Source organism: Chionomys nivalis, chromosome 11, assembly GCF_950005125.1.
Source record: "Chionomys nivalis chromosome 11, mChiNiv1.1, whole genome shotgun sequence".
NCBI lineage: Eukaryota > Metazoa > Chordata > Mammalia > Rodentia > Cricetidae > Chionomys > Chionomys nivalis.
In genome coordinates, this window is record NC_080096.1 from 30,420,280 (window position 1) to 30,434,640 (window position 14,361).

Below are 14,361 nucleotides of genomic sequence, written 5' to 3' on the forward strand. Positions count from 1 at the left end.
TCTGGTCCCTGGGCATTGTGGGTGTGTTCAGGGATGTTCACCATCTCCTGACCCTGTCCCTGTTAAAACAACTTCCTGCTCCGGAGAGCCCTTCTCGCCACTACAAAAGGCCAAACTGGGAAGCAGAGCAGTTCAGTTCTCCATTCCCACTTCCCCAAAGACACCTGTCACCGCTTGACCCCGTGAATCAGTCACTTGCAGGTGCTGGAGAACAAGAGTCCCCAGTGACGGCTCATGCTGTTGGAGACGCATGGAGATGGGGATTGTATAGACTTGGTATCACCCTGATGACGACAGGGACACAGACACAGGACCCCAAGACAGACACAGTGGTACCTGCTCACAAACACATGGCCACACAGAACACAAAGCATACAACGAACTTTCACAAAAAGTACATCTGAGACCAGGTTGCCCTTTTGGAGCCTGGGGCGTGTGAGGGTTGGGTACAGTGGGGACGTGTCCCAGACTGGCAAGCCCCAAGGCCTGTAACTCAGCAGGTTCCCAAATGAACACCACAGGGAAACAGCCAAAGATGAGACTCCAAACACAGGCAATGAGTCCTGGGCCTGCCAGCGGACAGGGCGGGGAAGAGTGTGAAGGGTATGTGTCATGACTCTTTGGCACCATGGAGAATGGGATGTGACCAGGGTGGCCTGGGCAGGACAGAGGCAATACATCCTAAAGGAAACAGTAGTCCAGACTGTAGCTGGGGACTTGACATCACCTCCATGCTGGACTGAGAACCTGGACAGAATCTGTGGACACAGGGCTGGAGAAAGACCTTGGCTCCTTCAGCTTCCCACCAAGGATCCCTGCAAAACAGATGGCCCGGGAGTCCCACAATGCTGAGAGGTACTGTGGGAACCACAGGCACCCATGAGCACTGCACGGCCAGGAGCCGCTAGCCACCTCTGTGTGTAGGTGGTGGGAGCTCTCCATACAGGAAGCCAACTGCAGACAAGGCATGAACCTTACCCTCCTTCGAAGATCTTGACCCTCGCCGGCTCTCCTCTCTTGGAAGCAGGAGCACCCTCCTCTGCCTTCCCTTGCTTTTCTTCCTTCTCCACTCTAGCTGGGTCTTTCTGGCTCTCCGGGGAAAGCAGCGACGGGAGCTGCACCTGGAGAGGAGGACAAAACCAAGATCGGTTAACCTTGCATTCTGGGTCAAGTGCAAAATCACACCTGCCCACATGGCCTTCTGCTTTCCACCCAGTTCCCCTCCACAGATGCAAAGACTGGCCACAAGAGACAAAGTCCCCTCCAAGCTGTATTTTGACCGCCCCCTCTTCCCACAATCCCTTTCCTCCTGAGAGGCACAGTGGGTCTTGGTGTTATGTGCTGGCCTTGGGGCCTATGGGGATATGTCTCTTCACCTTGGTCACCTCAGCACTCAAAACAGCAATAAAAAAGACAAATAATGCTGAAGAAATAAGTAAAGGCTTGGCCCTTTCTCATAGGTTAGCGCCAAAGCAGCTGACTAGGTTAAGCAAAGCACAGGTCTCCAGTTTCCAGCACTAGTTCACCTAAGCCAGCACCAAAGACCAGGAACTACAGACCCTCAGCACCCAGAACCAGGCTGAGGGATCAAGGTATCCACTCTCAGTAGAGCAATGGACCTCAGTGAGACCTGACTCTGTAGGGAGGGCTGACTTTGTACTTCTCAGCATTGTCCAGTGTCCCGAGACTATGCTCTCTAAATCTGAGGTGGTGGAAGGTACGCCTTTACACAGGGTGCTGGCACCCAGCAAAAGAATACCTGGCTGGGAACGAGGGGAAGTAAGTTCCAGGGCCAAAAGGATCCCAGCTAAGCCAGGTTTCCCAATGCTTAGATAAATGACTTTCAGAGTGGCTAGGGGAAGACAGCAGCTACAGGGTGACAGCCATCAGTTGAGTTTGCAGAAGAGCAGGAACGATAGCCAGGCACAGGTTGGGTGGTGCTGGGGTGGGAGTGATCCTCCCATCACTGCAGGCATGCAAGTGAAGAGGGGGAAGACTTGTAGCAAGGCCTCCGTTTGCAGATCATGCAGTTATGTTAATGTGTGATATTTGTGGACTTTGGGCAGAAAATTTTGAATGAGATTGACAACTCCAAGGAAATGTCTGCAGGTTTTAGCTCATTTTAGGAAAGTAACAGGATGAAGAAATGACTGTCAAACTCAGAGACAAAAGTCCAACACTCCTTTTGTCTTTTATGCAGTTGCCACCTCTCATCAGGGAGGAGGAACAGCTCAGACATGATTCAAAGGCTTTAGGAGTAAGCGCTGGCTCTGCGTCTGATCTTTGCCATTTACTGTGTGGCCCCATGCAAGTTACTTAGCCTCTCTGAACTTTGATCTCTTTCCCCACTGTACCCTAGTTAGGTGTTATGAGAATGAAAGTAAAGTTTAGTACAGTATCTGTCACACAGCAGGCACCCCAAAAGTTTTGAGTATAATTGTGCTAGCATCTTGGCAGTAGCCACAGTTTATGGTAGTTACAGCAAAAGTGGAAATCCTGTTCAGAGATGTCTGTGCACTGACAAAGACATCAGAGAAGAAATTTGGAAAATAGTTTGTGAAGAATATCCAGGGCACCTCTGATTGAACTCTCACCCTCACGATGAAGGCAGAAAGTAGGATCATTCAGGAAGCTGCAGACCCAGGTCTGCTCCCAGGGCTATGATGGAGTCAGGGTTCCAGTTTCTGTGTGGTATTTGGTCAAAGCACCTGGCTAGGATGATTTCTTGTGAATATCATACGTCATTGAATTTGCAATTATCTTTCAAAAGTTTCATTCCTCCAGTAACTAAAACATGAAATAGATTAACTCTTTGCAGCCAGATAGGTCTGGGTTCAAATTCTGGATTTGTCGATGTTTGCCCCAGATTCTTGACCACTTTCAGTCTCTGATCCCAGATTCCCTCATCTGTCGAATGGAAGTGATGCTGCTTTCCAGGGTGAGGTGAGCGGTGTCTGGGTCCCAGGGTCCCAGGGTCCCAGAGTCCAGTACAGGGCTTGGCACCAAACAAGCCCACCGGTCACTCCACAAATTCGAGGTCTGGTTTGAATGTGAAAGGTCCTCATAAGAGGCAGTGATGTTGTTTGGGCAGGTTGTTCAACCCTTGAGGTAGACCCTCACTGGAGGATGTAGGTGGCTGTGGAGAAGACCTTGAGGAATTTATAGCCTGCCTCTACTTCTTATACACCCTCTGCTTTCTGAGCATGGAGGCAATGCAACTATCCAGCTTCAAACGCCTTTCCTGCCACGATGAATTGTACCCGAATAGATCTTTTCTCTTTTAAACTGCTTGTGTAAGGGTATTTTGTCACCCTAGGCCAGCACAGGTCACAGCCTAGCCTTGCCTGTATAAAGTGTTGTGTTCTTATGCAAATTGAAATTGGTGAATTTCAAAGTTGTTAAATTAGTTGGGAAACTTTATTGCATAGCTCCTGAAGTAGTCTACATCAGAGGCAATGAGGGAATAAATATGAGCTGCTACTCTGTAGCACAGATGGCTCAAACTGTGAGTGTCACTGTCTCCTGCAGGTGGAGAGGTGTATTGCAGTCCAATTCTATGTACCATCTACAGAAAAGGGACTATTTCAGGAGTGGTTTGTGTCAAATGGGATGATTTTAAGGGGTAGTAGAGGATAAAAACAGTAGATACAGATAAAATAAAAAAATTGAAAGAGAATAGTAGGGCAAGGGAGAACCCCATGGGAAAGGGCTAGAATATAGTTCTAAAATTGGCAAAAGCATCTCACCAATAAAATTTCCCAACTATGTCCTTTGGAGAATTGCTCTTTACCTTGCTGAGACTGAACTTTTTATTTTACATTAGAAGCTTGTGGGAAGGTAGGGAGACTTTTCTGATAACATTATTCCAATTATGTTAGGAACATGAGAGCAGAGAAACTCAATGAATATGTTTTCTTATAAAGTCTTAACTCCCAGAGAGAAAAATCTGCTCCTCCACACCAAGCTGGCTTCAATTCTACAAATTTAGAATGAAGACAATGTGACTTTAAAAGCTCAGCACAAGTTTTGGCATTTGAAGACTAGACCAAGAATGAACTTACCTCTGTCATACGGGGCTTTCGGGAACTGGATGGCACCAGCCTTCCTGCCTCAGGATGTGGAGCTGTGGCCATGGTGTATGTCTCTTTGCTCACTTTCTGCTTAGATCTCAGAAGGGACAAAGCAGCTTTAGTGGAAACCCCTGGAAGGTTGGGGTTGTACAAACTTATGCACCAACCAGCGTAAACAGAGGACCTCCTATCTGCATGCTGGATGTGATTTGGCTTAATGTAGTTTAAATAGCACCAACTGACATTAGTGGTCGTGTGGAGGCTGGGGAACTGCAGTACCTTCTTTGAGTCTGTACCTTCTTGCAATTTGGCTGGTTTCAGGGAAGTATCTGACAGAGGCAGAGAGCAAGGGGGTGCCAGGGGAGGGAGGTCAGGCTGTTCCTTTGGATCTTCTTTCTTTATACTCAGTGGAGGCACTCCTCTCCGGTGAGCTTTGCTAGATGGTTGAGCATATTCCTTCAAAGCTTCCGAGCCTGGGGCTGCCCCATGGGGCAATGTGGGATGAGAGAGGGGAGAAAGTTCTTTTGGGTCAGATGGATCTGAAGGCAAACTGGACAGTGTTTCTGCCTCCCTCCTGCTCTGGCCTTGGCTGCCCACATAGGGCTTCTCTGTCCTCTGCCTGTCCTCTGCACCGGTCAGTACCACACTGCAGGTGCTCACCAGCTCCAGTTTTTCATCTGCCTTGGAAGCCTCCTCCTCCTTTACTCTTTTCTGCTGCTGGGTTTCCATGGTAAGTTCAAGACTGCCAGCTGGAGAGAGGACACGCTTGCTTCCGCTGGCTGTGGATGAGCACCCCTCGAGGCTCAGAATGCCCTCGGAGGACAGTGAGGTACCTTTCCTTCCAGGCACTCTCAGATAGGGTGTCTGGAAGCCTCTGCTTTGCTCCTTGCTCATGCTAGATGGCCCAGGCCCAGCTTCGTAGACATCAGTCCCACACACAGTCATCCCTTTGGAAGGTGGCTCCTCATACTTGGTAAGAGCCATACTTGCTGAGCTTCCTTGAGACTGGGTGACCAAGATCTGAGACAAGGTGGTGTACATGGCACTCCCATAGGATGGCATGTGGGTCTGGATGCGGACGGGAACAACCAGTGACACCAAAGCATCCGGACAGGCAGGCAGGGCCAATGTTGGGGCTGATGTGGGAGCTGGGGAGGTAGCTGGAGGAGTCACAGGGGGCAGCTGGATGGCACTGCTGTATTCTGTGCTGCTGGAGGGGCCAGAAGGTCCGGTTGCTAGAGGGGCCAAGCTGGTTTTGATTGGGGGCAAGTGGCTTTCTATTTCACCGGGAAGCTGCAATGCAAACTGGGATTGCAGAGGCAGAAAATACCCAGATAGGGTTGAGGAGGCAGGGCATGGCATGGGGAGGAAGGAAGGGGGCTGACGGAAGGGGATATCTGCAGGGTGAGGCAGGAGCTGGGGGAGATGGAGCTGGCTGGGGTGTAGCACGGTAGGCTGCAGAGGAAGTGGTGGGGCTTGGAACAAGGAAGGTGGGAGTGGGGGCACGGAGTATGGAGAGGAGAGGAGGCCGGCCATTGCTTGAGTGGGGAAGAACTCAGAGGACTGCTCTTGCTCCGGAGGCAAGAGGTGCTGAAAAGAGAAGAGGGAGACTGGTGGGGGCAACTGGGTGCCAGGAGGTCGGAACACTTGCAGGGCTTCTGTGTGGGGTGGGTTTGAACCCAGTGGGGGCCTCTCTTGCATCTGGCTCTTGCCTCCTGAGGGCCCGCCTTGTGTGGTAGCCATGGAAATCTGGGGCATGGAGCTTTTGGTGGAAGGCTTGCTGGCTGAGGGCTCCTCACTGCTCTCTTGTTTGCCCTTGGGGGTAACCTCCAGCTCTGCTTCCAGAGGTCTGCTGAGGGAGGCCTGTCTCACCAGGAAGCATTTTCTTCTTTCTGGCGGGGCGGTTTGGGGTGGCGGAGCTGCAGGCACTGCTACAGATGGTCCTGTCGGGGACAAGCTGCCATAGTCAAAGGATTTACTTCGGGTCTCAGTCATGTGTGAGGAATGGGGCACGTTGGGGCTCTGCTCTGAGGCTGACCTTCGCATCTCTCGGGCATGCGGGTGGTGGCTGGGGACAGTCAGCATGTGGGTGCCCAAGGGTTTGGAACGTGTGTCTAATAAGGGCCCAGGGGTTTCAGCTTTTCCGTGATCCTCTCTATCAAATGAAGCTGAGCGGCTGGAGCCACTCAGAGAGATGCTGCTCTCCTGGCTTGGGCTTCGAGACAGGGGCACAGAAGATTCAAAGCTGGACTCCCCTGAGGACTGTGCCATCTCGGCTAAGCGGAGTCTCTTTTTCTTGGGTGGCAGCTTCTCCGCTGGGAGCTGTGCCAGCGTCTGGCTACGCTGGGGCCACTGGAATTCCTCTGTCTTCTCGGGCTCTTTTGGGGGTGGCTCAGGCTCTGTGTCTGGCCTGTCAGGCTCTTCTGTTACCAGGATCTCTGGAACTTGAATGTTGGGCTGGCGGACCAACCTCGGCTGTAGGGAGTGAGCCGAGCGTCCATGTGGAGCATGCGGGGCAGGTGGCGGGGATGAGAACTGGGCCAGGGGCTTGTCTTCTTCCAGGCTGCTCGGCTGCTCCAGTGGGTCAGATTTCTCAAAGGAGCTGGTGTGCTGGATGACAGAAATTTCTTTGGACATTGTTCTCCTCTCCTTCCCTGGTTCTGATCCAGTCCCTGGCTTGGGAGTCCTTGGCTGGAAGCTCGTGGGTCCCTCTAAGGAGGGAACTGATTTGCTTGGTTCTGCTGGTGACTTGGTGGACTCCAGGGGAGGGTGACGAGCTGGGTCTGATGGGCCAGGACTGCCAAAGGCAGGTGGCTCCTCCTCATCCCCAAGGCTCTTTTCCTTCCGTCTTTTTCTTAGGGGAGTGAGTTCCAGGGTGGCCCCCAGTTTGTAATGCATCATCTGGGACCAAGGCTCAGGCTCAGCCTGAGTCTTCTCAACCTCGTGAGCACCTACAGAGTGGGCTTTTGTGATCTGGAGCTCAGAGCAGTAGTACTTCTTATGAGCTTCGTAGTTCTCTCTCTTTTTGTACCGAGCACCACAGATGGTACATTCATAGCTCATGCCTTTCGTTTTCAACCCTTTCTTGGTCTTTTTGGTAAGGTCGCTTTCCTTGGATTCTGGTTCATCAGAGGGCTTGGAGGTGGGGTCTTTGCTGCTTGGTCCAGGCTCCTCGGAACTGTACTCACCTCCCAAAGGTAGTTCAATGGCTGGCTGGCGTTTCAGCATCCGTGGGTGGGAGGTAAACATGGGACTGCTGCGGGTGGGGGCTTCGGGGTCAGCAATGTGGTCATCGAAGGAGTAGCTCCCACGGAAGGTATGGTGGGGGGTGCTGATGGTGCAGGCGGCAGAAGGCATTGAGTGGCTTCTCAGGAGAGGCACGGGGTGCGTGGAGCTGGGCGGGTGCTGGAGGCTCAGCAGCGATTGTTCCGGCTTTGTCTTTTCCCCGTGGGACGATAGTGACTCCCGGTAGAGGCTGGATTTCGGGGACTCCACGCTGCTGCGCCTGGTCAGAGAACTTCTCCTGGGCTTCACACTGTCAATCTCGCTGGTGTCCACCACGGCCTCATTGATGGTGATGAGCTTGGTGATGTGTTCAATCACCTGTGTCCGGGGTACAGACAAAGGCACCAAGCTGGGCTTGTCTTCAGCAGACAGGGGCAGGAGGGGCTGGGTGGAGGAGGATGCCAGCATGGAGGTCCGCTGTCCAATCCGCCCACACTTGCCGAAGATGATCTCCGCATAGGATTTGGCATTGGTGTTGGGGGGGCTGACCTGCTGCTCAGCGCTCTCTGAGCGTGAGAAATACCCCGACTCTGTGCTGCCTTTGCTCCCTGGGCTCAGGAACGTCTGCTCCTCGATCAGCTTCTTCCTCTCGCTCAGGCGGAGTGCCAGCTTCTGTTTGATTGTGTGTGTGTCTTCTGGTTTATTGGTTAGGGGATGCTCTGATGAGGTTTCTGCAAATGGGGTGGGGTCTTCCAGCGATGGTGCAGTGCTTGACTGGGACAGGGAGCAGCGTTCCTGGCTGGAACTCTGGCTCCCAGAGCTGTATAAGCCACTTGAGAGCAGGGGATGCTTAGGTTTGGGGAGAACCTCTGTGGGGGGACCTGACGTGGTACCAGTTTCCTCCTCGGAGTCTGTGCTTTCTCCCTCGGTGGGCTCCTCAAACTCTTCCCCAGGGATCCTCTCCATCTCCAGCCCAGGGGGGTACATCTCACTGCTGGAGCCAGAAGCCAGGCCGGCTTTGATGCGGTGGGCATGAGACTTCCTGTGCTTATAGAGGTTACTCTTGGTTTTGAAGGAGAAGCCACAGGGGCCGCAGGGATAGGGCCTCTCACCTGTGTGTGAGCGAATGTGCTTCTGGAGCACACTGGGCTTGGCACAGGGCCGGCTGCAGTACTGGCAGATATACTTCCCTGGCTTCTGTGGTTTCCTCTCTTTCTTGTGTGCCTCTTCTGTGGGCTTCAGGGAGACCTGGGAGGGACGGGGCACAAAGACCTTAGGGATGCCAGGCAGGTCCTCGGGAGGAAGGATGGAAGCATGGGACGGGAGGAGCTGGCCCTGTGGATGCAGCCCAGGGGCCACAAAGGAGCCTGAGGGTCCAGGTCTCATGGGGTCAACAAGCTGCCACGTGGACCCCTCTAGGAGATGCTCTGGTTTGCCCTGGGACATGAATGCTGGTGTCAGAGGGTGCTGCGGAAGCTGTGAGATGTGGACTGAGGCCTCAATGGAGGGCCTCCGGGGAGGCTTCTGCTGCTGGCCCGTCTTCTCCTGAGAGCCTTCTCTAAGAACCACTGCAGGGCCCGAGAAAGGCTGGGGGGATAGGAGCTCCTGGGTGGCACTCTCTGAGGGAGCAGTGGTACCACTGCCTGGATATGGGGCACTGGAAGGAACACTAGTCTGAATAGCCTCTCCTTTGGTCAGCCGCTTCTGGGGACTTCCGTCAGCCTTCTTGGTGCACTTGACGCTTTGTTCAGGATCCATGACCTTCCCAAGACTTCAGATACAACTGAGAGAGTTTGCGGTGGGTCGCATTTATGAATAATCCAAGTGTCCCGAGGTGTCTAGCTTTGGCCACATTGGTCAAGAGCTGTGGAAGTCAACCCCACGATGGATTTGGGGGGTTTGGCTTTTTATTTCTCCAAGTGTCAGTGGCTACCAGTGGACTCAGAGCAGGTCCTGGGGTCCACACTGTTCATACTGGTGTGGCATGACCCCTACTCTTCAGACAGGAAGCGCACTGGCATTTTCTGCCTGAGTGTCTGTCTTGAAAACAGCATGAAGGATGTCAGTATTGCCATTGAGTGGGTTTGATTGGCAGTGACAAGTGGCCCCCACAAGTCCCCTGTGTGCTATGTGAACAGCTGAAGGTTGGAGACATGTGTCCTGTCATCTCCAGTCCTGGCTGGAGAGATGCCACACTGGATGCAGTTCTACTCTGGCCTCTTCTCCTCTTGAGTTCTGTACTGGAGATTAACAGCCTCGGAGGAGAAATCACGATCTTCTGTGGGGAAAAATACACACAACAAAGGAAAGAGATTTACTGAGATTGTCCACAGACCAGGCAAACGAGGTACAGGGTGAAGGCTGTTAAGACCCCCCTAAAGATTAGCTAGAGACATTCCAGCAGGATATAGCACCATCTCCCATAATGCATCACTGCCTCCATAGAGCCAGTGCTTTTGATATTGGTTTTGTGGGGTTCCTGGGGGCTAGAGGCCTGGCCCCCCTCATCCCTGCTCTCCGGCCCAGGCACAGTGTGTCTGGGCTTGCCATGCCTCTGATGTGAATCTGGAATAAGGGTAACAGCAGGTGCTGCCTGAACTGTTCCTGTGGCCTGCAGCAGAGTAACAAGGATGCTGTTGAGCTGGCAGAGAGATAGTGCTGGAGGGGAGGGGCAGAGGAGGAGACTGAGGGTGATGGGAGGAGCTTCCAAGGTAGGATTGCTAACCATTAGTCTCCCTGGCCTAGATCTGCATATCCTTGAGAAAACTCTATCTCGTGTTTATGGGCAAAGCAGCTAAGGATAGAACATAACCCATGGTGGGAACTCAATCTGGCAGTGACCAGCAGATTGATCCAAACACTCCCCCAGGAAATGGGGAATCTATCTATCTATCTATCTATCTATCTATCTATCTATCTATCTATCTATCTATCTATCTATCTATCTATTTTTGGATAGGGTTTCTCTGTATAGACCTGGCTGTCCTGGAACTCACTCTATAGACCAGACTGGCCACAAACTCAGAGATCTGCCTACCCCTGCCTCCCAAGTGCTAGAATTAAAGGTATGACACTATCTCCCAGCACTCTGAAGCCCTTTCCTGTCCCCCAAGTGTACCAAGGAAGCCCTAGGTACAGGTCAGAGTGGAGGTCCTTGACATGTCAGGAGGTAAACGGCCTGCTGGTCTAGGTGGACTTCCCAGGTGTGTGTGCTCTTGAGGCTAGCTGAATGTTGGATAGACCGCTTCCCTGGGTTCAGAAGAACTCTCAGAGTCCTTCCTTCTGGGATGAAGTCGAATTTCAGAGCTACAGATTACTGTGATTTCATCTCCCCCCCTCCCCCCTTTTCCAGATGAGAAAACTGTGGTCTAGCCAGGGAAGGTGGCTCACCAAAGCCCTGACTCTTGTTTACTTGTTGCTTTTGGAGATGCTGGGGATCAAGTCTGGGGCTCTGCACATACTAAGCAAGCACTGTTGACCACTGAGCCACATTCCAACCCTTGATTTTTTTCTTTCTTCCTTTCTTTTTGAAACAAGATCTTGATATGTAGCTCAAGCTGGCCTTGAATTTACAATCCTTCTGCCTTAACTTCCAGAGTACAGGGATCTCTCTGTGCCCAGCAAGTCTTAGACTGTAAAAGACAATGCCTCCAAGACAGAGTTTATCCCTGGTACCTTTCTCCTGTGGTATCCAGCCCATCCTCCTGTCAGAATGTCTCTGCTTCTGTCTTCTGTAAGTGCACCCTGCCCCTGGCACCCTGAGCCAGCTTCCTTCCATCTACACACACACTGCATTTCCACAGAGGATGAACAATTCCGCAAGGCTCAACTGCCTGTCAGATGGTGGGGGTCAAAGCCTGGTTTCTGTTGTGTGAGGATGCTATCTTTTAGCTAAACATCACATCTTGTAAGTCTACTCCTTTTGTGTTTTCCAAATCTCCAATCTGCAAAGAGTTTAAGGTAATTACAATAATCTATAATTAAATAATAACCACAAATAACAAACCACGAGTTAGGGTTGGTAGGGTAAAAAGAACCAGCCATAAATACTTACAGAATTTATATAGTTCAGCTATGCATTTTCATATGTGCTTTCTGGAGGTCACGGAGAAAGGAGAACTGTGATCCAGTATAGAGAGGAAGCCATAGAGAAAGAGAGAGCTAAGTTCCTTACAAGGGCTGCTAGGAAAGACCCCTTTCATGTGACACTTGAGCCAGGGCAGGAAATGATGTAGGTCATCTCTGTCTTCAATGACATCCTTCTAGCAAATGCAGTGATTACCACAACTCAGTAAGGGGTATTTTTCAAGGACTTAAATCCCTATCTCAAACAGCAGAGTTCTAGAGAAGAGGGGGCCAAGGGATGCAAAGATTATGGAGTTTGTCCTAAGAGCCACACAATTTGGTGGCAATGCCAGGCTTGTTCCCACCGCAGTAATGTTCCCTGTGGCTCTTATGAGGCATGGGTACTGAAGCCCAGGGCTCCCTGCTGATCCACAGGGCACCTCTGGGTCTGCAGCAAGAAGTGTGGGGGTGGGTAGAGTCTGAACAGCAGCCCTGGCTTCTCTACTTCTGTCTGAACTTCACTGTGGTGCTGGAGGGGAAGTGGAGAGTCTGGCTAAGGTCGGGCCCCATCCTGGTGGCACACTGCCCTGCTTCTCTGTCTGAATGAATGGAGGCTGAAGTAACCCGAGCTTCCAGCTTCAGAGGAGGGCTAAGCTGCATGCAGCACGGGGAAGACTTGCTCTCTGGGCTGGGTCTTTCAGTCTTGTTCACGGTGTGTTCCGAGGAGGTGTGGCCAGGCCTCTGGGTGCTATGTGGTGGTAAAGGAATGATTGTTATTTCTGTCTCTTTATCCTTTGGCACAAGGACCTGCAAACTTAAACTGGTGATAAGCATTGCTTCTTCCAACCGATGGAGACCCTGCAGCATGCCTGGAAGTGAGGGGGCAGCTGGCAGCGGGGGACACATTGTCTGGTCCTGAACTTTCCTTTTATTCAGCCACAGGGCTATCCAGGGACAGGCAGTCGAGGCTGGGATCTGGTGTGATTCTCAGGACTAGGGATAGAGAAGAGGATGCTGAGGGAAAGAGATGACTATGGGTCCATCAGCTTACTCATTGGAACTACCTAGCCTGCATAGGTCATTAACTAGCCCATACCAGGGGCTGGGCCTGGTTCCTTCCTAAGCCAGTTAGGCCACTGCCACTGTCAGGACACCAGCCAGTATCTACATCAGGCTCCAGGCTGAGGTGCCACTGCCCAAGTGAGATTAAGTTGAGGTAAGATGGAGGCAGAAACTGCATACCCAGGAAGATGTTATGTGATGTATGATGTCCTTCTGTGTGCTGTGACTGTGTGTTTCTCTATTGGCTGATGAATAAAGCTGTTTCAGCCAATGGCTAGGCAGAATATACCTAGGTGGGAAATCAAAATAAAGATAGGGAGAGAAGGTAGAGTCTGAGAGATATCATGTAGTTACCAGGGAAGTGAGATGCCACCGGTAAGCCACAACCATGTGATGATACATAGATTAATAGGAATGGGTTAATTTATAAGAGAGAGCTAGCCAGTAAGAAGCCTAAGCCATTGGCCAAACAACTGTAACTGATATTAGGCCTCAGAGTGGTTGCTTCATAAGCGGCTGCGGGGACCCCGTGGGCAGAGAGAAACTGGTCCAGTGGGACCAGAGGGACAGAGAAAAATCTCCATCTACAGCTCTGCAAACTCAACCATAGATTTGGAGGTTCTAATAAGGTTCTTTGCTCGTAACTAACTTACCCCGCCTCCCGGTATACCAAAGTGTGGTCACAAATTTCACCGCTAGCCAATAAAACATGCTGATGTCAGATCATGAAAGTGAATCTTTCCACTTTCAGTAGCTGGGAACCCAGGACTCAAGACCACAGGCTGGACAGGATGTGGGCAGTAAACATCCTCGCTTCATGACACCCCGTATTATCCGCGTCCCCTAAAGATGTCTGTGTGGTGTTTGTGTTCACACACATGGGTGGTGTGTGTGTGGGGCAAGTCTGAGTATGGCTCCTCATTTACGAGGTCAGATGGCAGGGCAGACAGGAGGATGTTGGCCTGATCATTGACCTCAGAGCGTTGAGTCACGGGGACCATGTTTGTTCCTATAATAATAAATGGGGGGGGGGGCTCTTAACAATTTCCTGAGGACAAGTCATCTCTGACTTCTATTTTTAAAAATTCACCTCTCATGTAATTCTGAGATCTAGAGAAAGCGCTTTTCATTTCTGAGCACCGATCAAACACCACAACCTGTTTGTACAGGGGAAGTGCAGAAAAGCCTAGGTGGGTTGTGTCTGCCTTCCTGAGAGACCCAGGGACCAAGTGAAACTATCATCAGAGAGGTTGAAGTCTCTGGTGACATCCACAGAGAAACCAGAAACAAGGTTCACAGCCATTATGAAGCAAGGATGAAGCCAGAGCTCGCTGGCCTGCTTAGGTCACCCTGGGATACTGGCACAGTAATAAGAGGCAGTGATGGCGTACACCCAGGTTCTGAGTCTAGACTGCGCTGCAAATTCCTGTTCAAGTCAGGACTGTTCTTAGGGATTTGAGTAAAGCAATTCATCTATTTTTCACAACAACCCCGCCACCAAGCTGCCTTTGCCGTTCCTGATTTACATGTTAGGAAACGGAGGCACAAAATCATGCTTCTTAGTAGCAGAGCCCACAGCTAAGTCAGGGCCACCAGGTGCCTTCTGCAGTGGAGACTGCGGGGCCTGGGCCACGCAGTCTTGCAGACAGGGCTCACTTCTGAATCCAAGCGTTAACTCGGAGGGCCAAGCTTTCCACTCCCAGCAGCCTCTCTTCCCGCCATGAGGGCTGGCCTTGTTAAGAACTTCTTTGTGTTTTCTTCGTGTCTGCTGTGCTATGTCTTGCTCCTGTGATGCTGACCCAGCACTGGGTCCGCAGCTCATCTCAGCAAGGAAAGGGCCTGGTGAAGCCCGAATGCCTGGGGCTAATTCATCGACAAGGTTGCCTATTGTTATCTATCTAGTTAGCACACCACCCTCCTAGCTTGTCATTTATTTATA

At 51.5% G+C, this 14,361-nt stretch overlaps 1 protein-coding gene across 2 annotated transcripts in view; it reads right to left on the reverse strand.

The window, feature by feature from the left end:
- The window catches only part of Hivep3 (HIVEP zinc finger 3), a 403,273-nt gene that overhangs the window by 31,216 nt on the left and 357,696 nt on the right, over positions 1-14,361 (reverse strand). For both annotated transcript variants that reach the window (XM_057783680.1, XM_057783681.1), the window contains 2 exons: positions 4,062-9,573; positions 979-1,121 (listed from right to left, as the gene is read on the reverse strand). In XM_057783680.1, coding sequence (XP_057639663.1) covers positions 979-1,121; positions 4,062-9,053 — 5,135 coding nt within the window. In that variant the 5' untranslated portion in view covers positions 9,054-9,573. The remainder of the gene's footprint in view (positions 1-978; positions 1,122-4,061; positions 9,574-14,361) is intronic.